Genomic DNA, 27,133 nt, shown 5'->3' with positions numbered 1-27,133 from the left:
AGATATTTATTTCAGTTTACAGAAATTACACCCAGAGTAAAAATAATCTGCTTCAGAGCAAACTATGAAGCAGCTAATAGCATCTTGACTGCGTTTTCCACATCCTTCTGGACATGGGACCCGGGTTTCCCTTCATTTTGAGGCATTTTAAAAGTATGAACTGTAATTGAATGCATCCCTTCACTAACAAAGAAATTAGCATTTAGTTAAATATTGGCTTCCTTGCAGAATACTCCATACCTTATACCTTGCACATTTACTTGCTAATTATTCCTAAATAAGTAAGCTGGCTGATATTTTAATAAATATGCCCCAAGGTTAAGGGATTCCAAGTATGTCTAATGATGTTTCAGCAAACAATATTTCACTCACATTTGAAATCAAGTAAAGGACATATCCATTTCTTCAGGCTACAGAGCTTAATCAGTTAAAATTTATGGGGTTTTGCATTTGATGAGAAAAAGAAAAGGGAATTAAGCAGCACCTTGGGATAGTGGTCATGGGTTATTATACCAACATCCTCAAATATAATCTACACAGTACTTTGCCTGAATTGATACCAAACAAAAATGGTATATACTCATATGATTCAATTTCATGTTGCTTCAGGTTAAAACAAGCTACACTTTCATGTGTTCGCACACAATTCCCATGGCTGTAGTTTTCACAGTACATTTATGCACAGTCTAAATCACTCCTGTGCATAAAGATTTATGGAAAATAAGGGTGCTGGAGATAGACAATAAGACACCTTCTTTCCTTTTGTTTTCATAGAGCACACTGATTTACACTTTCTAATGTAACATTAAAAAACAATTTCACATTAACATTACAAAAATTTCCTTTTTAATATAGTTAAAAGAACAAACTATTGAAAATGGATTCTGACAAATTATTATATAGAAATTCTTCTCTAGAGAACTGTGGTAATGTAAGGGAAAATGTGTGTGTACAGAAGGTTGTTAAAAGCAAGGAAAAATCATCCTTCCAATTACTTATTTAGAAGCCATTGATTTCTTAATTTTCAATCTGCTGTTAAGTTCCAAAAAAAGTGTTCCAGTTCAGTGTCAAAACACAACATTTATTTCCACCATTTTTGATTTTGTTTTGCTTATTTTTAACACTATTCTCTAAGCACAAGCCCAAGCTTTGCATGCAGTGAAACTCCGGTCAGTACCAAGTCAGACTTTGTTTGGCTCTGCATAAATTCTTGAAGTCACAGTTATAATCGGGATCTTTGCTTTGCTAACATATGGATGACCATGGCTGAAGAATAAAAAAAATATGCAGCTGAGAGGATGTGTCAAGTGCCAGAATCAGCAGAAGAAAACAGGGGGGCTGTGCTCTTTTTATCACCACCAGTTCAAAATAAAAGTAGGCAAGGCAAAGAAATATCTACCATAAGACACAGGATATGAACTCTGCCAGTGATCCAGAAAGTGCTGTCATTATCTCAACACAGCAGCAAGGAAGAACATTAAGACTTATGGCTGACATGGAACTAATCTGCAGCCTATTACTCTGAATGAAGCTGTAAATTTTGAGAAGCATTTGATCACTGTGGAAATGATGGATGCCAAAACAGAGACCCAGTCACCCTGCCCCCATACACTCTGCACAAGGACATCTGTACAGATGAGGCAAGTTCTGCTTATCTCTGCAAAACCAAAAAAAATTATCATTACCACTACATGTACTTTTTTCTCTTTTAATTTTTACAACAGTAACTCAATAACATATGCCACTGATTATTATTTTATTTTTTTTAAGTAGATTCAAGCAAAAACTAATTCATCTGGAAAGAAACTGAGTTGTTGAAACACACCAACTTCAGGCAATGCTACTTTTGGGTTCATGCTATCTGTGAATCTGGCAGTTAAGACTTGTGCCAGTCCACAGGACTCACGGCATGGTAGCCCAAATAAGCAGGTGGCAGTGGTTCATACCCTCTGCTCCTGTCCAGCTGCCCAGCCAACAGTCCTGACATACACCAAGTGCCAATAAACTGAACTCCAGCTGCCCCACTGGCAAGTAACCTACAGATGGGTGTGCCAAGTTCCTTTCACTGCAGGCTTTACTCTGGAGAGTCACAACAACAAATTGATGCACAATGTTAGCAGTACTGAACACTTTTTCATCATTCATCCTTATTACCTCATATTATTCACTCAAGATATTAATTTATAGCAATTATTATTTTGTAAATAGCTATGACTGGAAATCAGATTAAGCACTCAAAGGGTTCTGGCTTAAATATGTATATAACTGAAAAGAGAAACATCAATTTTAAGTAAGTCTCCATTGTGAACCTGTGTAATTATAGACTAATCTTTACAGATTTGCCTCTTGTATATACATCAGGCCTCATCAAAGCCAGGAAGACCCTCACTACACAATTTCACTAGCTCCCTAATTTAATGAATTAATTATTCATTTATTTTCACATAAGGTTCACAATCCATAGTAATATCTGGATTTTCTCTGTGTAAAATGTTACCCACCTTAGATGATCCTTTGCATGACAATGTCATTAAGCAATCCTGGCCTTTGTAACCTTGTAATTGAGCAATGGGTGCATTACACTCATTTCAAGGTGAAGTAGAATGTTTCCTAAGTGAGTAGCAGTACATTCTTGCCCTGTATTAGACAAATTCTGTTGTCTGCTGAATTTGTGATTGTCATTCTGGGTCTCTAGACCCAACCTCTAGGTGATTTCACAGATCTGTGGAGACACACGATTCAGAGGCAACTTGGTTTAAAAAGAAAGGAACTGCATCTACATCACATGTTCTAAGGTCTCAGAGCTCTCCTCCTGGACTCCAGTTCTGTGGTTTTCTCTGTTCATCCTGTCAGATTTATTTTTGAGAGGACAGGCAGAACTTGAGAACAAAAGAAATGCAATAAGTGGACAGTGTCCCATGACTACTGGAAAAATAGGGCCTAGATCTTCTTAGAGAAAGGACATTTCTCCCATTTCCTTTTTTTTTAGCAGTGCACTGAAATCAGTATGGGTACACAGCTCCATGCTGGGGTGAGAAGTTACTATTGGTCATGACTGCGGTTAAGCAAGAAGGAAGCAAAAAATCCCTAAGAAATAACTTTGCTTTCCCAAAAACCCATTCTGGAAAGTCTATTATCTGAATGCTTTATTTAGAAGCACATTTTTTTATATCAAACTATTGGGATTTTATATGTATTTGAAGCACTTTATGTTGCAGTTACTTCACTTGAGATTTTCATTTTTCTGTTCCGTTTTCTCTTTCAGACAGCAGCTTCTGCTTAAAGTCTTTCAAAAGGCCAAACATGGTACTTCACTGCTTGCTAGAGAATGACTGTAAAAGGTCCCAGCTTTCATCTTCCTCAGTTTCATTAACTGCCAAGCTATGTGCAAGGAGTTTTACTTCATCTATTGTTATTTATAAAACAATATGGTGCAGATCTTTCATAGTTCCTCCAACTCCTTATATGCGTGCCTCAAACAGATTTACCTTCACATATTCAATCAGACTGGTTATTGCCCATTTTATTTTTTACTTTTATAACACAAGGGGACTTTTCAACAGCTACCTTCTACAGCAACAATTTTTGAACACTCTAAAAGATACATTTGTGTCTAATTTTTGTTTTATTTTTGCATCCAATTTTATTTTCGTTTGTAGCCACCATGATTTAGTGACTCATGTATATTCTCAAAGCATTGCTCCTGGGTGTCAGGAACAGATTGTGTATAGAACTTGAAGTATGAGTTACCTGGCAGTTCTGAATATGATCTCATACACAATTGACTAATTTTACACTGGTGTTCATGAGCATTCTTTCCTGGGAATTCTGTGGGAGCTGGAAGCAAACCTTTCTAAAAGAAGGCTCAGTAAAGCTGAACATTCATTTTTCTAGTAGACTACATACAATATATGGTTTGACTCAAGTCTGTAAATCTAATCATTTTTTGAGCAGCATTTTCATTCTTTAAAAATACCTAATCCATAACTCTTCACTAAAACACTGGAACAGAAGAGCAAATGACATGTTTTGGCTGGTCATGCAGTAGTGTTACAATTCTGCCTTAAGACCTTTCTTCAATTAATTCACATCCATTCTTAGGCATTTCATGCATTAGCAACTGCCTGGCTTTCCTTACACGCCATTAGAGGAGTACACACATTCAATGTTACATCAGAATACCCTACTAAGATGACAATAAAAATCAACAATACAAAACCTAAGACCAGTCTGGAACACTTCATGGGAAAAAAAAAACCCTGCAAGTTAAGAAAAAGCTACCTTGAAACTGTATATAAAATGAATCATTTTCTATTAATGGTGTGGCAAATCTGATCTATTATTACAGACATCCTAATGGTAGTCCTCAAAGTTTCCCCATCAACACTGGAATTCCAAAAAAAAAAAAACAAAACCGAAACAACCAAGCAACAGATAAAGAGTGAGTGTGGCCAAGAAGAATAAAAAGGAAAAAGCAAACCTTATTTGGTTTCTTTTGAGACTTAACAAGCTTTCTTGAACCCTCATTAAAACATGGCTTGGTTTTTCAGCTGCAATAACCCTTCAATCTTCCACCTGCAAATGTTTTCCTGGTATTGAAAGAGCCTTTTACTTTCTACTTCATCCCCCTGCAAGATTTCCTGCACAGCATGGATGGGTAGAGAACCATAACCTTACATCCTTCAAGCATTTATAAAGACCTACTGCAACATTTTGCCTGTGTCATTGTCAATGAAGAAATAAACAACTTGTGTTAGGAATGTTACCCTTTGTCCAGCGTAGTTTTACAATCATTTATATTTTATAAAAGAAATTATTTTTGTGATTGCTGGCTTTGCTTTATATTTTAGACATACAAAACTTGTACAGCATTTTTTCAGCTCATTTTTCCATCATTCCCCCTTTTCCTCAGCTAGTATTTCAATACAATGGGCCTTTACAAAAAGGAAAAAAAAAACCCCAACCAAACAAAAAACCAACAAACTTTCTTCAGCTCCAATAAAAGTGTATTTGCAAATAGCTGCTAGAGGAGGCTGACCATTGTCCCCTCACTGCAGCTCCTCTGCAGAACTTACTCCCTGATGTTAAAGAAACAAAAGCAAGAAACAAAGATGGTGCAGATGGGCTAAGGCTAAAAACCTGACCTAAGTGTCACCCCAGCCCTTCTTACCCAGATCCATGCTTTTTGAGGCTTTCAGATTAATTGATTCAGACTGCTTGGCTGGTGTCAAAGATCTGAAGTTGATGTGCTGATCTGTTAAGTGCACTGCTGAATTTATGATAGGGCTGTAGGGAGAAAAAGAAAAGTTATGTAAAATGTTAAGGTACCAGTTCAAACCACAAGTGAACTAATTAAAGAATGCACAAATATACATGTTTCTTTCTCCAGTTGCTTACAGCATGCATTTTTCAAATCAGATATTGATCCTCAACTTCCTTTTCTGAAACTTAAGACTTTCAGTCACTTGATTTCTCATCACAGAAAGAAATATAAATGTAAATGATCAGTAATAACTTTCTTTTCATTTTGCTAGTTCTATCTAACAACTGCATTTCCAAATAACATGCTACAGAATGTTGGAGAAATACTGCAATGTACCTATGTACCTGGATCAATTCTACTTCATCTGCTAATATGAAATTACTTTATAGCCTTGCACCACTTAAGCAGAGGCTGGAGGTCTTATGGAGCGTGCTACAACTGAAGAATTCCAGGCTATTGTGTTTGCTTGCTTTGATTTTTATTTTGTTTTGGTCTTTTTTTTCAATTCTTTTACCTTAAGGCAACTTTCTAAACATTTCAAAATTGCAACCTGAGTGAAACTCCAAGTAAGTTTCAGCTCAAAATGCAACAGCTCAATGCAATCTGAAATCCTACGTGTCTCTTTTTTGATTAGAAACAGAAATTATTATTCTTTGAAGTATTCTTAAGCAAGAAAATATTTTTGTTTTCCAAATCCTTAGTTCAAAATAGCTCAAAGGGTTTTGTTTTGCAGTGTCAAAGTACTTTCCTAAGTATTTTCCTATTCATTTTGTTGAAATGCAATTTCAGTGAAATCAGTGTGACTTGATACAGCAATTCAATTTCAGGAGAACTTTAGTTCTAAATGGAAAAACAATACAACACTGGAAAAGCCAGGGTGAAATAAAGGACCTGTAAATTCATCACCATTTTAATACATCATTAGCATTTAAGAGAATGTTTTTCTGTGAGTTTGCTGGAAAAATTAGGAACAGATTCTAACAACCAACTGCAGTTAAGAATGTAATGCTGAATTGCACTGATCTGTGTAGACTTGTTTATCATGTCATATGTACCTGCCTGGGAGACCAGAAATAACAAAATTATTCTAGTGTAATTACTCTTTGTTAGCAAAATGAAAATAGATATGAAAGTCTTGTATAAAGCATTCAAGGTATCCATAATAAAATATATCTACTCTTTGATGCAAGCAATCACTTAAGGGTAGTTTTCACTCATACCCCAGCACACAAGGACAGACACATGGCTACATTTCTAGCTGAAATGCATACTTCCTTAATAGCATTGCAGTAGATGCATGACTATCAAAATTGAACACACAGCAAACGAGGAAACAATGTTCAATGGTGCATTTCAGCATCATCATCAGGATTGGTTACATTCCTCATCATCAGGAGAGGCTGAAATTATGCCTTTCATTTGAATCCTGTGCTACTTGAGATAGAGAGAATGAGCCATTGTGAACTTCTACATGTTTACTCTTTTTTCTGCACCTCCAAACTTCTGTATTTACTAAGGAAATTGGAGCTTATAGCTGCTATCAAGCATGGCAGGCTTTGCAGAAGTATCTGAAAAATCTACCGAATACCTTTACAACTGGTAAAGTGTTCATTAATTTTTCTCCTACACATTTCAATGTTCAGATTTACTGAAAATTCATTTTGTAAAGTCAATAATATCATCATGTGACATAAGGAGATTCAGTTTCTTACAAACTGTGTTTGGTTTGGACTTTTAAAGCTTTAAGAGACTTCATACAGCATTTACACATTGCACCCATAGTACAGTTTTAAATTAGCTTTTTTTTTAATTGGAATTATGCTTTGAGATTTTTTTTTGTTTCACTGAACACAAGGCAGGTATCATCTATCATGTATAGCAAGCATACTGCAGCTTATGTACAACTGAAATGAACAACACACTAAATGCTAAAATAACATTCACAGCTTATGTTAAAAGACCTTAGAAGTGGCCAAAGAAAGTGGTACAAATAACAAAAAAAAAAAGAGGTTTTATAATCAATTAGAACTATTATCACAACCACTACTGAGCAATTAGTGCTGTAACTATTAAGAAGAGCTAAAGTCCAACCTGTGATTATAATCCTCATTCAGCAGATCCTCACTAGGATGTGGTGGGAGAGGTGGAGGTGTTTCATTTTCACCATTGCCACGATCAGAAACTGGAAACTCTGAAACAAAATTTAGAAAGGAGTTAAATTACCTGCAGAAACAACTACATTACACCAGTTCACTGACTGATGACTGGAAGGCCTCAAGCAATGCTGAAGTAAATCACAAATTATTCAAATCCCTAAACTAACTAAACTAGAATTAAAATCACACCAAGCAGAAAATACACCCCTTGGGATTTTCCTGAAGAGCTGATTTTCAGATTTGCATATATATAATTAAAGGTAAATATAGGGGAACTTTGTGCTTATAGTGAAGTTGAGTGCAAGGCACAAATTGCTTTACTCCATTTTAGTGGAGCACTTTACTCCATTTTTAACTTCTCCATAGCTGCATTCAGACTGATTGTAGGTTCATTATTTCAGTCCCTTTGATGAGGAGCATTTATCACCTTTGATGTACAGGAGAGAACCATATTCTCAGCAAAGAGATCAGAAGAAGAAAAATTTCTATTATTCCATAGCAAGAGAATAAAGAGGCATTTCTTAATTACAGTCGTCACTTTCCTACTATTACTGCAACTGCTGCTTTACCTTTACAAACAGCATCCAGCTAACACTAGAAAATTACTTTTTACAAAGACAAATATAAACTAGTCAAACCATTCAGTGGTTTGCTAAGCAACAACACTTAATTACCTGCAATATTTAGTAAGACTGCTGTGCTCACTGTAGGCCAGCTCATTACTGTCCTGTAAATCCACTTCTCAACCCAAAGGTACCATCTAAGAAAAAGTCCCTCCATTTTTCAATGTAGAATATGTCTTCACCCCTCCCAAACTTAACAGGAAATATGGACACTTCCTTGGGTTTCAATAGCAGGTAAGCAATCTAATAATAATGACACGCCACCCTTTAATATGACCTGTTCTGTTGCATGGAATGTTGGCAGTCTTTTTGTACAATCCTATCTGAAAGCACTAACCTAACCTGAGAGAAAAAGGATTGGCAAGGAGGGATCAAAGGAGAAAGCAAGAGATGATATTTATGGGATAAAAGTACTTATATAGCAAACAAAAAAATATTGGGGAAAAAAAATCCAACCCAAAACTCCCCCCCCCCACCAAAAAAAAAACCCACCAAAAAAACCCCAAACAAACAAAAAACAACCCCCACAAACCTATAGTATTAGCTCAAGAATCCTATAAAATTCCTATTGTCTGGATAGCCTTCTAATAAAAAATAGCTCAAACCCTGTATCTCAGGAAAAGTGTGAGCATCATCAAAAGAAAGTGAGGATAAGCAGATGAGGAAGAAAGCTTTAATGAGACCTTAAAAAATAATTGTCACTCTGATGTAAAATACAGGTATGCTACCTTACATATACACATGGGCTTCTTGCACCCTGAAAAAAGGAAAAAAAACCCCAAACCCACAAAAACCCCAACAAACTAAAAAAGAAATAGAACTACACCACACTTACACTGTGGTTGGTTAGCCTTTCTGAGCAGACTCCTATAGCCATGGCAAGAGACTGAGCATATCATGTAGTTATACTAACTTAGATTCACAGTAATTGGTACATCATTTCACCAAGGCTGTTTGATCATGGGCTACCACTGGTATTTTTCTTACAGTAGCAAAAGGATACACACAGAAAAACGTCAGACTTCCTCAGTGAATCGGAAATGATCACAAGGGATTACAGCTCCCAGTAAAATGGGAGCAGGAGCCAGAGAATGAGAGAATTTAACCTAAGGGGCAGTCACTGGCTCCATGTTCAAGACCTCAGGAAATGACCCTAACAGATCCAGATAAATCTAAGCACTGGATAAAATGCACTGAATTTTCAGATATTAAATAGACTAAGAGAGTAAAAAAGAGTAACTCAGGCAGAGTAAAAACTGAGTGTGTCTGTAAGACATGTGCAGCACTTACAAGGAAAACCTAAATAATTAATTTTCTATCTTGATGTTACCACATATGTATGAAAACAGAGGTGCTTGTATAACCATGAGGATTCGGCAGTCTCTGGTAGTAGAGAAAGTTTGATTATTTTGCTGCTTAACAGAGAGATGACAGCATTTTCCCTATAACTATTTATAATATAGGGTTATAAGAAATATATCAGAACCTCTAATGAAACACATTCCAGTAATCTTTCAACACCAGAAATGTAAAGCTGCTGGCACTGAAGTATCAATTCTCAAAGAGATTGTTCTAAAAAACACCGTGAAACAGCTTGGCAGCAAAAGAAGTGAGGACCTGAAGGCAGCAAGTGTTATTCATGCAAAAATAGAACAAACACTGGCATTTCAATATTGGATCACTATTCCCTCCCCCTTTATTTAAACATCCACAGGCAAGACAAAATTTAATGTTTTGGCTATAAGCACTTTTCCCCAGACTTTTTCTTGCTCATGTATAATAAAAAAGACTCTTAAAACAGACAGCAATATTAGCAGGCCAAGCTTCAGCGTATTTTTGCTGAGCTTTTATAAGAATTTTATTGGTAGGAGCAGTGAATGGTACTGGAAATAACTTATTAGAAAACATTAATTAAGAAAGTGACATTTTATGAAACATAATATAGCTCCTACATTAAATTCTTACATCAAATCCCATATTATGTTAAAAATCTCTTCCCTGTTTTACTATTCTTTGCAAAAATGTACCAATTGCACTTCTATGTTCAAGATGTGGATGGCACACTGTGAGCATGTATAAAGATCTGTTCCTGCCTGACAAAAGAAGATCACTAGGTCTGTGGCTCATGTCCTTAAACAGACATACAACCAAAAGTTCATAAAGGAAGGCTGTGCACAGGAAAAGGGTTTCACCCTCACAGATGCTTGAAACACTGAGGACAAAACTTTTTAAGAAACAATGCAAAAAAATATTTAAACCAGTGATAGAAGGAAATAGGTGACAGGCTCATATGGAAAGCAGAATGAGCATTAGCTCAATAATAATTAATACTATGATTTCAAAATAAGACAAATTAGTCTCACACATTGCAGAAATGTGTTAAGCCCAAATTGTCTTTCACCAAAACAATTTCTTATCAGAGCCGTCCCGCAACCCTCCTGCTACAAGTGCCTATACAGTTTTCCATTAAGATCACTGAAATTTTACTCATCAAACACAAAATCTTCAACAGAAATTGCAATACAATGATATCCTGAGCACGTGGTAGCAACCTCTTTGTCATCTCTCGTCCACCAACTCCAGTTGCAGTCACTACCCAAGCCACGATTGTGAAGACCCAGCCACGCCAAACCCTCCTTGTGCCAGCAGCACTCCAAAGCTTCCTTTTCACATCTCACACATTCTCTTCTGAGGCCATCACTTTTTTTGCTATAATGCCTTCTTACCATAATTCTTTAATTAAAAAGATACCTATTTAAAATAATTTTATGACTGAGCTGAAAACTAGCCATCCTGATTTCTGGATTGCACTTGAAGAATCCTTATCTGAAAGTACAACTCTTCCACATACTTTGTTTGGAATTCAAGTGACAGGTTAGCAGTTGCCATTCATCTGCATCAATGGCTTCAGAGCATTTACTCTTATGGTTTTTAAGGAAGCATTTAAAGGTATTTGCTGTTTTCTGATATATCTTTGGTAACGCCCAACTCTACAGAGCAGGCTAGTTCTAAGGATTGGACCCTTTTCTCCTGAAACTATAGAATGAGTGTAAATTCCATACAAGAAAAACATAAGGTAGATCTAAGCAAAAAGATCTGACCTTTGAATACTTACAGTGCTTCAGACTACACCTAACTCTTTGCCTGGAGTCACACCACAAAAATATTGAAGTCAACACAAATAAGTTACCCCTAAATTCTATGAGTTTCTCTTGAATTTTACAGATAAGGGCTCTTTGGTTTTGATTAAAAGTACCCCACACAGTCATCACAGTAGCCTATGAAATTACTTTTTGCAGGCTACTGTGATTCCACAGTTGTCTAGGAAAAGTGGGAAAGATCATGCATAATTCAACTACATCAAAGAAAATCTTTTTTTCCTACTGAAAAGTATTTAGCTATGTGCTTGACTTGAAGAATGAGAGCACACTTTAAAGGATAGGGGTCAAGACCATCTCAAATACTTAAACTTTTCAAATAACTAGTACCTTGCTGAGTCAGGAGCAAATTGGACAGATAGTACAGTATGCCATCAGAAATGAAAAAAGACAGGAACAGAAGTGGCCTTAACTGCTCTTACTTGCATGCTTCCATATGCTCGCACATGTAGGTTTTCTTTGCACAATTTACACAATTACCTAATGCTTTTTAATGAGTTCATTAATATAATTCCAATTTGTAAATTAAGGGAATGTTTCTAACCTTTGAACAAATTTTACCTTAAAGTCTAAAATAAGCAAGTGCACTTTTCGAACATCATGTTTTAGTATAAATTAATTAAGCTTATAATAACCTAGGACATAATCTAGAAATTAAATGAAAAAATCATTGCGCTCATTAAAGATATATAGAAAATAAACATTTTGACAACATATATTTTGCACTCATCATTTGTTTTTTATCCAGCCTTACGTGTTGGGGCAGCGAGCTAGAAACTGTTACTTAAACTGGAATTTGTGCCAGGAATCTCATTCACAACTTCTGAGTCAGCTCTCCCACCCTCGCTGGATCTTCAAGCCTCAAAGTAACATAGTGTGCACTTACACTAATTAACTGCTTTTGGTGGCTGTGAATTTCAGGAAACAAAACCACAAAGCACTCTCTGTCTCAGCAAAGAGATGGATACGTAGAGACTACCTTTTATTCCTTCCTGAGGACTGCACGTTACAAATTGCTGGAGAATGGTATCATTGCGCCGGGAAGCAGCTGCAAAGTTATGACTCCCATCAAAGGCTGATTTTTGAAAGACTCCCTGGTCTGAGCGTTCCTAAGGGAAAAACAGAACCACATATTGCAACATAAAATTTACATATTCAACAATGCAGAAGAGCATCCATCACTGCAGACAGTGCATGGACACTGGGATATAATGTGTTCACTGTATATTGCCTCCTCTCAAATGAGAAACTTGAGAGACCTCTTCAAAACTGCAGGCTGGTTTTGCTTACCGTGAAATAACAACATCCAAGCAATAACAACCATTAAGAATGATGCACAAAAACGAAGATTTTTTTTATGACCCACAACTGGCTTCATTCAAATTCTCCATCTGGGAGGGCAGCTTGTGACATTGTCAACACAAGAACATGGGCAATGCCAATGGTATTTTTCTGCCAGCCAGCTGGTTCCCTTCTCTCTGAGACTGAGTGCATATGTTCTGATGATCACACACTAGAACAGTTTTGCAAGTAAGGAGTTACACCAAACTCCCAAACGCAGGTCTTCTGGCTAGCAGCTAAACAAACTCCTGTCACACCTCTAGTCAGCTTTCCTTTTGAGACATTTCCTACCCCCCACCCCCATACAGGCCATAGTGCCTAATTTATTCTCCTGAGCAGTTGCTGAAAGGAAAAAAGTTGGGAAAAAAAATAAAAATAAAAATCACAGTTTCTAAAGCTGGGACAGACCCAGAAAGACATTTCCGTAGTCATTATTCAGGGAAAACCAAAAACCCACACAGAGGAAATATTATGGCTAGCTTTCAAAGCAACCTTTATATGTTCTGTGATTTTATATCTGTTTTTTTGAAGTGGGATCCAACTGGCTTCTATTTTTAAACTGCATGTTCATTATGTCAGCAAATGTTATACTAAATATACATATTTTTAAATTCCATAGTCATATCTACAGAAGAAATGCATGTATCTAATCCATGCTATTTTTAAAATGATGCAAGAGGCTTGATATATTGGCAAGTGATTGCCTGCAAACCAAGACATAAGGAAGGACAGCATGTTACACCTCCTTGCAACCTGTTTTTCAAGCTTAATAACAAAAATAAAATAATGTAACTTAAAAAAATAAAATTGTAATAAAATAGTGATTGAATAAATACAATGAAAATAAGCTTAATAAAATGGAAAAATTGCACCTCAGAACAGAAATCAGTGCCGAGATACTCATGGTGACAATATGGCTTCAAATTTAAGCTTAGTGGACAGGCGGCATGTGTAAAATTCTCTTTTCCTCAGTGCAGAATCAGCCATTTGAAAAGGGTATTTCAACCTCCATACAGAAACACACTCACACACCACACAGACACTGACAGTTGTGTTTCCTCTTGAAACTGGAGTCTTCAGTTTACATCAGCTTCCTTAGGTTTTAAAGTCCACATTTACTGCTTTTTTAAACTATCCACTGGAGACACAGTGGGATAAGGAGCCTTGAATTAACAGCAACAACAAATCTGCTTTTCCAGCTCTTTGATAAATGACACAATCAATATCCCAACAACTGATCAGTAACCAACCTAATTCGAGTATTCAGCTTATAAAACATAGCTGTCATGGAAGACCTCCATTAGTGTCCTGCCCAATAAAAACAATAATGTATTTCTAAGCACATTGTCCTTCTGCCAAGCTGAGATGCAGTGCTTGGGTAGCTGTTTTGGGGAAAGGGAAGAATGGGCACCAACCCATTTCTGCTGCAGTCTCCAGACTGAAATGGAATTACAATTGAACGCAAAGACTATCCTATAAAAATTAATTCCTGTCTAAAATGAATTTGATTCAATCAAGACCTCATTATGCATTCTTCATAGGGCATGAGTCAAGATTATTTACCTCCTTCATACATCTGGATAATATTCAAAATGATACACTTAACTATAAAAAGCAGCCTCATACTTCTACTAGGTCAATCTGATGTTTGATTGGAAGCTTTTTAAAAAGAAGTAGCTTCAACTTTAGCAGGACTGAAGCTTCTTTGAAAGTGGGATATCTTTCTTATATCCCAAAAGTGCACAATAAATATAACATATACTTCATAATTCTTCCTTACAGCAGGATGCTGTCACATATAAAAGGAAAGCAAAAATGTGTTTTCCTCTAACATCTTCCAGAATAGCTAATGGATACTTTTCATATTTTCCTGGCACAACTGACATTATAAGGCTTTTCCAAAGTGTCCTCCCAACAAAGTAAGAGTGTAATATTTGGGAAGTCATATATTTCTAAATCCATTTCTCAATCAATAAATGATGATAGTAAATTACATAGAAAGTTATCAGAAAAATATTTAAGAGTCAATTAAATTACAAGACACCTGCATCCTCTTCCTCCCTCTGGAATTTTATGCAAATACAGCCAGAAACAAGATTGTTTTTAAAATGTTCCAGTAACGGTCATTAAATAAGAAGCTTGAAATATCTTGGAATTCTATAATGAGATTTATAACAACCTTTTACACCCCAAATCTACTTGTATGTACTTTCATTTTAAAGAACTCTACCAGTATTTAAAACTTTTAAAAATATTTGCTAAAAAGTTAAAATTAAAACTGGTGTGACTAGACAAGGCAGACAGTATACATGTATATTATCTACGTAAAGATGAGAAAAGAGTGTGCATATGTGTGTGCGCATGCATGAATGAAAGAGGGAGCAAGGGAAATCATAAAATCTTAATCTTTTTCAAAATAAGAAGTGACTGGCAAACATCAATTTATATGATGTCTAGAAAACATAGTAGTTAAAATAGTTTCTTTCCTTATTTTGTTACCTTACTTAAATAGATTTTATCTTAACTCAGAAACCCATCCAGAAGAAATCTTCATCTGACCAGGAAAAGTAAAATATTTTATACCTTGAAGGTCAAGAGAAAAAGAAAAAAAAAAAAGCAAGACAAGTCCAGAAAAACACACTCAAAAAAATACATTAAGTGCTAATGAAAAAGAAAAAGCAAGAGTAAAGCAAAATCCTAGTCATACTAAGATATTCAGGTCTCTGATTATAGCAACAAATGAAATCAGAATAATTTAAATGGCCTGTATCCAAGCAATTGTCTTGAGGAGATAGCAAATAGTCAAAACTACATCAATATATTAATCCTAAATTAACTTTTTTTGGAATCATATTTTCTTTTGTTCCAATACCTGTTGAATCAAAATAAGAGGCAACTTTTTAAAGAGGCAACAAGCACAGCAAGACCAGGAGATATCAACCAGAAACAATTAGTGAGTCCTTTCTCCAGGGTAGAATTAATTCTGCCAGGAGAAGCTCTCTGCGACCAGGACTTGAGCCATCATGTCTGATGTGCAAAACCACCAGGACAGGAACAACATTGATCTAATAAATGCATTTCCTGCCTCACCTCTGTGTGCACCTCCAGCCTGCGGAGCACAACCAGCTGGATCCTGCCCCGAATGTTGCCCTCCATGGACATGGAGCGCCTGAGGGTTTCCATGGCCTCATGGTTGGACTTGCCCAGGAGCGACTCCCCGTTGACAGCAACCAGCTGATCGTTCACTCGCAAACGACCGTCCTGCGAGTGACAAACGGAGACAATTTCAAAAACCCCAGGAATTAATAAGCAGAGGTGCTACATATGGGAAAGCACGATGCAGACAATCAGCCATTGCTCCTATAACTTAATAAATAAAAGAATGGACAGCACCAGAAATAACTTTCTTTACAGTAATTGGCAATTGCCTTCCTTTATTCACAAAACTTTTGTAAAGAGTTCATACTACAAATACAAACATAGTCATTCATGCACAGACTGCTCTTTTTCTTGCATTTACAGTTTATTTGTATCAGTTAAAACAATTAAATAATTAAGAAAAAATCCAAACCAAACACGCAAAACCGAAATAATACAAACCACACAAAAAACAACCCACCCACCCCATCCTCAAAAAAAGGGAAAAGAAGCTTTTAGTTAGTTTAATGGGCCCACACTATTAGTACCCACACTGCAACCACAAAGGAGTGCTACAATGTATTTTTCATGCATAATTATCTGCTATTAAGATCTGGTAAGACATAGCTCAAAAATTTTTGTCTTACAATCTTATTGGTGTGTATCTTGTGACAATTCTCATGCCATCACATGGGCCAGCGTCTTCAGTACAGAATGGTCACTAAAACTTAAGCATCCTTACTAATTAATGCTACCCCTATTTTACAACATCCAAAACTGCTGCCAGTAACAAAATTAGGGTTGAGCCATATCAAGTAATCTATGCTTTGAAAAAGTAATTCAGCTTCATTTGCCAAGGTGACATTGCGGGTGTAATAAAATTGTGGACACTGCTATTTTGTGATTTAGGAGTCCTATTGCTGTTGTCATTATGATCTGTGATTTATTTCTTTTCATAAAACAGCATGCCATGGACGTTTCTCTCTAACCAGAAAATAAGGTCTATTTAATTGAGACAGAGGAATTTCTTTCAAAGCTTGTCAAGTTCGCAATTATCAGGTCAGCATTAGACCTCAAACATGGAGGAGAAGGAGTAAGAAACCAAAGACATCTGATAGAAGGTGGTGAAGAAACAATAACAGGGAAGATCCTGCACAGAAATACAGTGCTTAGTTGAATCAGATTCACAGGCTCAGCACAAACTCTTCATAAGGCACTCATCTGAACTGTTTACATATTTCATGCATCTGAGCAGTACAAAATATATATACTATCTGATTTCTATTTTTTCTGTAACTAAGATGTTCAATTCACTATTCTGCTACTGCTGCCAAGTCGAAGTCATTTTTGAGTGAGTTACAGTAGCTGTGACACACCCAGCTTTATTAAGTGTTATTTTTGTTGGAACTGCATATCATCATTACTACAGCAGAGTACAGATAACCACAAAGCTGAAAAAAACCAGTATATAACAAAATCCAAAATAAACTGGGATGGACAAGAAGATGGAAGGAAATAATTAGGAAATGAGTCACTCAGAGAAGGAAAATTAAGAGAAATAAAACTTTTCTTGAGAGGGTGTGGGAATGGAGGATAGAAAACGGAGAGGCCATTTGGAAGATATACTGAAATCTCTCCCACCTCTCTGCTGAATATTTTATGCCAACTTAAATGTACATACAGCCAAAGTTAGTAAGTTAACCTCACTCTTTCTCTATATATAAATGATGCCATCACAAGTGCTAAAGTTTAGGGGAGACAAGGGTTAAAATTGCTGAACCAAAAATTTTATTATTTGAACATGCTGTAATTCCTCTGTGTCCAATCAAAATTTGCTGAAATGAATAGAGCTATTCAGAGCAACAGGAGTTTGAGGAAAACAAAATTTATTTTTTGTAAATTTCTGTAAAACTTTGAAAATTTTACAGGTCCTCATGTCCTCCCCCTATGGTCTCAGAGTTTCTTGGATTACTGTTTTTCCTTTCTGGAAAAAATACTACAATGTATTAAATATCTGTTAAAGTCTGTTTCTAAAGTCTATACAAATGCAATGCCAAATGCATCGTGTCACGACTACATCAGTTAAGTATGCAACTGTCCTGAACACAGCACACATTTTTAAACTAATCACTGAGCCTCACAAAGTTTTGTATTGGCCCAATTTTCAATTTTTCTTGTAGTACTTTTGTATGAGACTTTATTTATATTTTAATTACATTACTTTCTTAAAAGGCTTCTTTTGATACATTCTCCCTTCTTGCCCCTCTGTTATGTGCAGCATTTACATGAAAAATTCAACTTGAATTTGACACTTCAATTGTGATAGAAGAAAAAAAAATGTGCATCATTCATAAATATTGATCAACCACACTTGCTAAGTCACCTGTACAAGCCAGGCTAGAAGACAGCTGAATGCTGTTTTCACACAACAGGCAGAAGTTACTTCACAGAAAAACCTTTCGCCTCTTTAGAGACCAGGAAAAAAAAATCCCCACGTCTAAACAGTTTCCAAACACAGATTTTCACATCCCTTGTGTTATGGCCTGGTTTGGAAGCCTGAACTGCATGAAAATCTGCTTGGCTCAAAACAAGCTAAATGTTGTTTTAACACGTTTCTTCTTTCATCTCTGAGAGGTAGGTTTCTTTGTGGCTTTTGAGCAGGAAAACAACATTTGGCATTTCAGCAGAACAGTTTTCAAATGCCATCTCTGGAACTGCAAGTGAGCTATTCTAATAGAAGTTGATGTTACTCTTCCCTCACTTATTAAAAAAATGCTGGTTTTTTTATGACAACTTACAGCAAGGGGCAGAATCCACCACCACATGGCTGCCATATCCTCACAGTCATTCACAAGACTCCCACTATTTACAGTAGAGCAGGAAGATAGAATGCCATGATCTTCAGGGACTTATCTTTTTAATCAAGGCACAATAAGCTATTTCTCTTATCACACCAATGACATTTCTGTCAGAAATGCCCTAATGGCAATTATTGGAATTATCCAATTTCCCCATCCATTGCACACAACGAGCAATGTTTATTGCAACACTCAGAAGGACCAAGGACATTCAAGCTACACCATTTTCATTTGAACAAATGCACACATAGAAAATATTACATTATTTCTTGTAATGGCTCTGTTTCATTTCAGCTGCAGTGGACTGCAAGTACCTGATCCTCAGGAATGCATTGTAAGTGAAAAGCCAAGATGTCTTGAGGTGAGCAAGGCTGAAATCCCCAAAGTTAGGGGAAATAACAATGCATTTAAACTCAGTCAAGATGTTTGTTCACATGAAAGGCTCTGTATAGACAAAAAAAACAAGTATTCAAGTAACCTCTTTATCTTAGGGATGGTTAAAAAATAGATGTTAAGAAGGGACATGATGGTACAATCAGCAAAAGCAACTGGTTTTATTCCTGTGGGATACAGTGTTAGAGTACAAACCTGGAACTTTTAAGGCATTTTTATTTTGTTTGATTTTGTAGGCAGAGCATTGAAGAGGGCAGAGTCTTACTGTAGCAGGCATGATGCTACATGCATTGACATGTTTCTAAAACATTTAGCTAGAACAAAAGAAAAATCAAAAAAGATAGAATTAAATACTTAAGTTTTCCATTGTGATTTTTAAAGTGTCCCCTACTACACTTTGCACTGCCACTAACACATTAGAGCTAGATTAATGTGTTAATATATCAAAAAAATTAAAAATATTATTAGCCTGTCTTCAGACCTTGGATCAAGCCAATAACAAGTAATGGTAACAAAAAAAGATGGTCTGCATCTCACAGTCTACTCTTCATTCTAAGAAACACATGGGCAAAAGAAACTTAATGTCTCAAAACCTTTATACAGCATTAGAAGGATTGAGCAATTACTTATCAGTGAAACAAATGTGTTGAAATTCTATGTATTACATTTCTTCTTCTAAGGACAAGCAGTGACTATATAGACAAGGGGATAAAGTTCATACTTCTATTAGCATGATACACCAATATTGAAAAAAATTTAAATTCTGAACGCAGAAGTGATAAATAGTGAAAGAATTCTCATGTCAGTGAGATTAAGATTTCCGCCTGTTGCAGTTTCCCAAGAAAGCACTGTACACTGAACAGTAAATGCACATGTCTTAATCCATAATAATCCATTTCAGAGAATACCAATGAATAGCATGGGAAAAGGCTCTGGACAACTACCAGCTGGAAAGAAAGGCTTTTTATTTTAAAACTTGCTCCAAGAAGAGATTTAAAATAAGGACAATGGGACGACATCTTTAAATATTTATGCACAAATATGTGCACACTTTTTAATTTGATACAAGAAATTTTATTAATTGTTAATACCCACTGATTAGGTTATGTTCTATGTAAAGGTCATTAGACAGAAGAAAGCCAGCTGTTCTCCATGCATTACACAACAGTAGACTGCAAGTCTTAAAACACTGCCAAAATGACTGCATTCTGTGAGCACTTGCACACAGGACAGAGTCTCTGAACAGTTCTGGTTGAAGCCAGAGCCTCAGCTACTGTCTCATTTGCTCTGGAGCCTACATTCAGATCCATTACCACAACACAGGTCTAATTACTGGAAGGGTTATAATGAGGTAGAATGGAGAACAGGTCACGACTACAGGCCATCACAAGACAAAATAATCTCCCAGTCATGGTGCCTGTTCACTCAGGGGTGAGCACAGAAGTTCTGCTTTAGTAGTCTGCAGACATCTCAAACCAAAATTAACTGCTCTGGAATGAGTTGCTGTGGGTGAATAGAGAGTGGCAAACATACAGAGAAAAGTTTGTCTTATGGGTCTGTGATGTGACAAATCAGGCTGTCAGCCCACTAATATGAAATATGGCTCCACAGCTTGGCTATCCAAAACAAGGAGTTTATCCATGGCAATGCACTGTCCTGCAACTGGTGTGGACACGGAGCTGGGCAAACAGAGAGGGCAGCCTCATTTCCACAGTAAAATGAGGCGTACTCTGCAGGAGACACACACATGAATTGAGTTTATCCAGCCCTAATTTGGCCAAATGTGTGTTAACTCAGTTCTGGTGTAATCCAATCAGATGAAGATCCAAGCTATTTGAAATAACTGTGAGACTAGGAAAGGTAAATAACAGAAGCAAAGAACTATTAAAAATTCTTATGAAACCTAAAACCTTGATTATTGCTATTTACTAGCTGCTGTAAATAGATGAGCGCTGAATTTTTAATGCTGTGAATTGTCTTACTCAGCAGGCTGATGTCAGTAGAGCAATTTACATAACATTGAATTAAAAGGTATTTTTACAGACGAGAGAACTGCAAGGTATTGCTGAGATAAAAGACAAAAATTACATTATGGTTCTACAGGTGTTCAACACACAAGCTCTGAAAGATTAAGTAATTTGTTTCCAATTCAGAGAAGTTACCTTTTCCAAGTTTTATTTGGGGCAAGAAAATGCAGTCAACAGCTTTTCTAAAGATTAGACAATAAGTCAAATACTTTTTAATAATAAAATATACAACAGTCCTTGTACAGTGCTTAGAAGGAACAGAACAGCTCATAATATTGTCATTTACCAATTTAATATTACCAATTCAATCCACCTCAGGAACAACTGATAACTTCTGCACAACTGATATCAAGCTCTGCCAAGACACATTTTTAATACAGTAATAAAAATATTCTGAATAAAAAAATAAGAAAATTATGAGAGTTTCTTATTTATAGGCACAGTTGTAGGTATCAACTTCTCTGTCACTGAGCAATCAAACTTTTTCTGTAGGCCGTGGGGAGGCTGGAAGCAGCCTCGACTCATATCTATCCTTATCCTTCTTCCCCTTCCCCATTTCCTGCAGCATCCAAATGTTCCCTAAGGTTTGCACCAATTCATTTTCACTTTGGCAGACTTTCTTGCTTCACACACAACCCCAGAAACCATGAGACAAAGTGTTATATTTGTAGTTCACCCAAAGGAATGAGTGACAAAGGTATTTATGCCTACAATGCTTCTCAAGTGTGATTCAGCCCTCACCATAGAAATGACAGTATTCTAACACATTCAGCTCCTGATGTGCTTCTTCCATACCTTAAAAGCAGCACCTCCATGAATAACTGATTTGATGAAAATCCCAAGATCAGCTCCTGTCTCTCGAGATTTGTTGCCTTTCAAGCTCACACCAAGTCCAGCAGAGCCAGAATCATTCAGAGGAATCTCAAAGGTCAGCTGCTCTGTGGTTTCTGGAGAAAAAATACTGCAGTTTGGCTCTCCTTTCTGTTGGAGAAAACAAGCATTGAAAATAGGGGTGATAAGTCAGCATGAGTGGTGTCCACACAACTGTACAATAAGAAATGGTCCTCTTTTCCAGAAAATAGCTTGAAGAAACAGCTTTATAATCAACAGGGCATTTAGCTGACATTTTGCCCCAAGATCTGGCTTAAAATGTTTTTTTTAATGATACCTGGGAATATGCTTAAATAGAAGGTAAAATAGCTTAGTTCCACATGATATAAAACTAACATTGCAGCAGAATGTAGAAAAGACGTTTATACACAGCTGCATTAAAATTGTAAGCCATAAAACTCTCAACATCTTTACATGCAGCTCACAAACTCTAATGACAGTTATACTGTTAAATCCCATTCCCCTTTGAAAATTGAGTTTCATCCTTAAAAAATTATCCTTCCCTTAAACCTGTCTGCAGAGCAAAGCTGGTGCAACAAAAGCAAAGGTGAAAATTGAAAGCACAGTAACATATTCTGCACTAACTCCCTTAGTACGTACTTTGATTCCATAGAGGTTTGATTGCTCCTTTTTCTTTCTGGTATCAGTTAATCCCAAGATTTTCTCTAGTTTAGAGAGCTGTTTACAAGACTGCCAAGTCAAGCATACACAGCTAGGGAAGATCAGAAAGAACTTCCTTTTACTGTACACTGCATCTGTAGTTTTGCAGGGCTTTCTGTTGCTGGGCAGAGGGGAAGAGGATGTGGTTGGCTTTTTAACAGCAGGTTAGAATCATAAAATTAAATAAAATCAAAGTGTTGCCTGAAATATTTATATTGGCACACCTCAAAAATAAAACAAAGATAAGGAAACCTATTATGGAATGAAGTGTGAAGTGCTCATAGAAAGTGTTAGTGCAGAATGTTATGCAACACATTCAATTTCATTCCATTTTTCCTTCTCCATATAACTCTAAGAAAATTAATAAGCTTTTGTTTCTTGTCATTGGGACATCCTCTATTCTTTGAAACAGTAGTATTAAAGAACTAATAGGAGAAAAAACTATGAAAAGGAAGCATACAGACAATTACAAGATGAAAGATGACTGACTGCTGCTTCCAAGGTGTCAAATTCTTACGTTACATTATCAAGTGGAGGCCACATGCAAGGAGTGCAGTAGCTGGGCCACTCCTCCTCTTCCCCAGTGAGAGATCACCTCCAGGACCTAAGCTGCAGCACAGACAGTATCAATGCAATTGTCAGCAAAGGTGCCAGCAGTACAGATGTTTCCTCAGCAGTTGGAGTACACCTGTGCATTCAGCTATCATGCTGTCTGATCAACAAAAGTATGACCCCAGAACTAAGGGTAGAAATTAATATCCTGAAGAAACAGTAACACCTAAGTATACTTGCATTTATTTCAGACACCCTTTCACGGATGAGGAGCAACCGCTGGTTAGAGAGGAATCACATCAGCCAGAAAACTGACTATCAAATTCAATCTCAATATGCACCGTGTTTAAATTTTTCCTGGAATGTAACTACATGACATTAAAGTCAATACAGTTTGCCTAACTGCCAAATATAAAAATGACATAGCACCAATACTGACAATTGTCTTGATACCAGCATTCATCTCCAACACCAAAGTTACACACTTTTGCTCTTGTTTTTGTTCACCAGAAGTACAGAGTTCTCAGCTACACACGTCTGCCACTTTTATTTCTTAGTTTGGATATGGACATCCTGAACATAACCCCCTAAAACCTATAGATTTGTAACAACTGTGAGCAATACAGAATGATAACTTGTAAACACTCCTCCTCTGACTTCAGAAGAACCAGTGTAAGGAAAAAATCACTACTGGCCTTGTAACATAACCGTTTTGTGTTTAACTTTCTCAAGGTTTTAGAGAAAAGATTTTCTGCCAAATCTTTTGGTTTTTTTCAACTTGCACATATTCTTATCAATTGATTCTGAACTCTTAGATCAGAACTCTATTCAACTGGCACATCCTGTCAAGAATTGGACAGAAGCAATTCTTAGGGTCTCAGACATATGATGACTCCTGCCTTTAGGACAAGACCTGGTATTACTTTCCTGTTTCCCTAGGCAAGCAGTTCCTGTGTCTTTCTGCTCTCCTTCCACTTTAATCTGTGACATCTGCACTAGACTTGCCCCTTCTCTATGTCAATACTGTGGTTGTGTCTTTGCCCATATCCCAAGAAAGGCAGTGAGGGGGTTGTTAGCACAGGACACAAAGCTCCCGGTGCTCCGGCTCATCTTAACCAGAGCAGTCACAAACTGCTTTTATAGCACTACCTCAGTACAAACTAGAACTTCATTTAAAGCTGAATTTGGTCATCCAACAGAGTTGTTTAGTCTTCTCCATTTCCCAGCTTCCTCTAATATAATTATGCTGCGCACTAGAGGCAAACTTTTGTCAGTATTTCCTATGTTTTCCTTAGTACTTAAATTGGAATCTGTGACATTTGTCTTCCATTTTCCTTGCTACAAAATTTCTATGAAATAGATCACTTAATCATATCAAAACGTCAGTAAATTTAATGTAAGCTGCTTTTACCTATAACTGGAGAACCCTGTAATATTTTTTAAAGTCCTTCACAAGTTTCTTGTTTAACATAGTCCAATCATCCCAACCATCTCTCCTTTTCATTATTCATATTCAGCTTTATCCAAAGATCCAGCAAAAGCTGATTTTAAAATAATGTTGACCTTTGTCTAATAGTACTATCAAAAATTTGTTACCCATGATGGAGGCTGAAAGTCAATTCAAAGATTTCACAGGATGGGTAAGAGGAAAGGAGACGCATATCTACAAGCCAGTGATTAATTCACTGTAAGGAAGGTAAACTCTATCTTTACTTCCTTAAAATTTTCCTCAGCTACTCATTGTACAGCATCTGATCATAAATGTCTGGTAGTAAGTCTAGAACATCAAGACTATTTAGGGCAAATACAAAACTGAAAATTTTATTTGTTGGAGCATGTAAGAAGCAGCAGAAAGGAGGAAAACCAGAGGAGAAAAAAAGGATGAACAAAATCTAGAATCTTGATTTCATCCTATACATTCTAAATGTTTTCAAATAATTATCCTGATCATAATGCTCTTCCCAAGCAATACCTTTTCACTGATGACAAAAAGAGCTCCAGCCATCCTTAAGTTAACAGCTCATCAATTAACTGCTTCATTTGGGCAACTAATTTAATGAATGATGGCCTCTGTTCCTAGAATATGCAGGTATGAATATTAAATGCTGACAGTGGCTCACAGAGCTGGATTCCTACTGCTTCTATTTCCCTGACTTTGCTAAAACATTACCCCAAGACATTAATACTTTACAATATAGCAACCACCATCAGCTGAATTATGGTCTGGTAAAGGAAACCCTCTCCAATACACTAAACCTTGAATTCTATTAGAAACACTTCTTACCTCAAGATCATCCTAGATTCTGAACTCACTCAAACACAGAATGAATGAAATGAGCTGCAACACAAATATGTTTCTAGCCCGGAAAAAACTTACAGCTTTATGTTATAAATTACCCAGTCAACAACCACATAATGTATTTTCCATAATACACGTATCATACCCCAGCAGTTCAGGAATTAAATGAGAGTAACCACTGAAGCTATTCCCTATAGCAGACACAGGAAAGTAACTCAATTGTAGCAGGATAAACAAGAAATCTTCACATAAATTGAAGTTCAGTTTGCTAAGGGTGATCCCTCAGGATGGTTAGAGCTTTGAGATGGCCTGGCCTACAGACTGGGACTTTCACACAGCCCAGAGTGGGTAAGGTTGGAAGGGAGAACAGTGGGTCATCAGGCCCAATGCCCCTGCACAGCAGGGTCATCCTGGAGCACATAGCACAGGACTGTGTCCAGGTGGCTTTTGAACATCTCCAGTGAGGGAGGCTCCACAACCCTGAGCTGAGGAGGTATCTGCCCCTTCATCCAAGTCACTGATGAATAATGGGCCCAGTACCGAACCTTGGGGGGACGCCAAGACGTCCAACAAGACCCTATGCCACTGTTCAGCCAGTTCTCAACGCTGTCCACTCACCCAGTCCACCCTTCCTGAGTTGGCCTGTGAGGATGTGGTGAGAGACAGTGCTGACAGCCTCGGTGAAGTCGAGGTAGACAATGTCCCTCATCCATTCAGGTACTTGTTTAATTGTAAAAGGCAATCAGGTTAGTCATGCATGATTTACCATTAGTGAATCCATGCTGGCTACTCCTGATTACCTTCTTGTCATCCATGTAACTAGAGCTCCCCGAATCCTGCTTCTTTCCCTTTCCAAAGATTGGGGTGATATTTGTTTTCTTCCAGTCCTTGGGTACCACTCCTGACCTCCACAACCTTTCCAAGATGATTGTGAATGGCCTCCACAGCTCTCTCAGCACTCGTGGATGCATTGCATCAGGGTCTATGGACTTTTGGATATCAGGTTTGCCTAGGTGTTCTCTACCCCAATCCTTCTTGACAAGGGAAATTCTTTCCAACATTGTTTTACCCTTGTCTCTCAGGTCAGAGAATCCCAGAGAATCTCAGATAACCCCCTTGTCAATGAAGACTGATGCAAAAAAGGTGTTTGGTAAATCGGTCTTCTCTGCATCCTCTGTTACCACACTCCCTGTTATGTTTAGTAATGCCCCCAACATTATCCTTGGTTTTCCTTTTGTTATGAAAGTATTTGAAGAAACCCTTCTTGTTCTCCTTGACATCCTTGGCCAGATTTAATTCCAAGGGCTGTGGCCTTCCTTATCTTGTTTTTAGTTACTCTGACAACCCCTCAAAATTCATTCCAAGTGATCTGACCCTGTTTCTGTCTCCTGTGTATTTCCTGCTTAGGCTTGAGTAATGACAGGAGTTCTCTATTCATCCATGCAGGTCTCTTGTTCCCTTTGCCCAATTTCTTGCTCATTTCTTTCCTTTAAGAGGGGTGCATTGAGAGAGGAACACTCTAAAGTACTAATAAAATAAACTCAGCAGAGACACAAGTTAAAAACAAAACAAACACCCACAACCACAAAACTCCAACACAAAACTGAAAAACAACCCAACACTTCAAGAATCAGTCTCCACTGCTTATTTTGTCCTTGCTAGGCAGGTCCTTCCTTCAGCTCTGCTAAATCTTAGCTGTCACCTTTCAATGGCTTCTACAGCTACAAGCTCTGAACAGTCCCCTCCTGATAATCACATCTCTGCAGCCTAGTGA

At 37.0% G+C, this 27,133-nt stretch overlaps 1 protein-coding gene across 1 annotated transcript in view; it reads right to left on the bottom strand.

Moving 5' to 3' along the window:
- The window catches only part of PARD3B (par-3 family cell polarity regulator beta), a 372,170-nt gene that overhangs the window by 173,411 nt on the left and 171,626 nt on the right, over nt 1-27,133 (bottom strand). Inside the window, exons 13-17 of the mRNA XM_014306667.2 lie at nt 21,753-21,938; nt 15,632-15,802; nt 12,180-12,309; nt 7,355-7,454; nt 5,171-5,286 (exon numbers count right to left, since the gene is read on the bottom strand). Coding sequence (XP_014162142.1) covers nt 5,171-5,286; nt 7,355-7,454; nt 12,180-12,309; nt 15,632-15,802; nt 21,753-21,938 — 703 coding nt within the window. The remainder of the gene's footprint in view (nt 1-5,170; nt 5,287-7,354; nt 7,455-12,179; nt 12,310-15,631; nt 15,803-21,752; nt 21,939-27,133) is intronic.

Source organism: Geospiza fortis, unplaced genomic scaffold, assembly GCF_000277835.1.
Source record: "Geospiza fortis unplaced genomic scaffold, GeoFor_1.0 scaffold112, whole genome shotgun sequence".
NCBI classification, from domain to species: domain Eukaryota; kingdom Metazoa; phylum Chordata; class Aves; order Passeriformes; family Thraupidae; genus Geospiza; species Geospiza fortis.
Note: the sequence above shows the minus strand (reverse complement) of the source record. Positions and strands in the feature narration are given on the sequence as shown.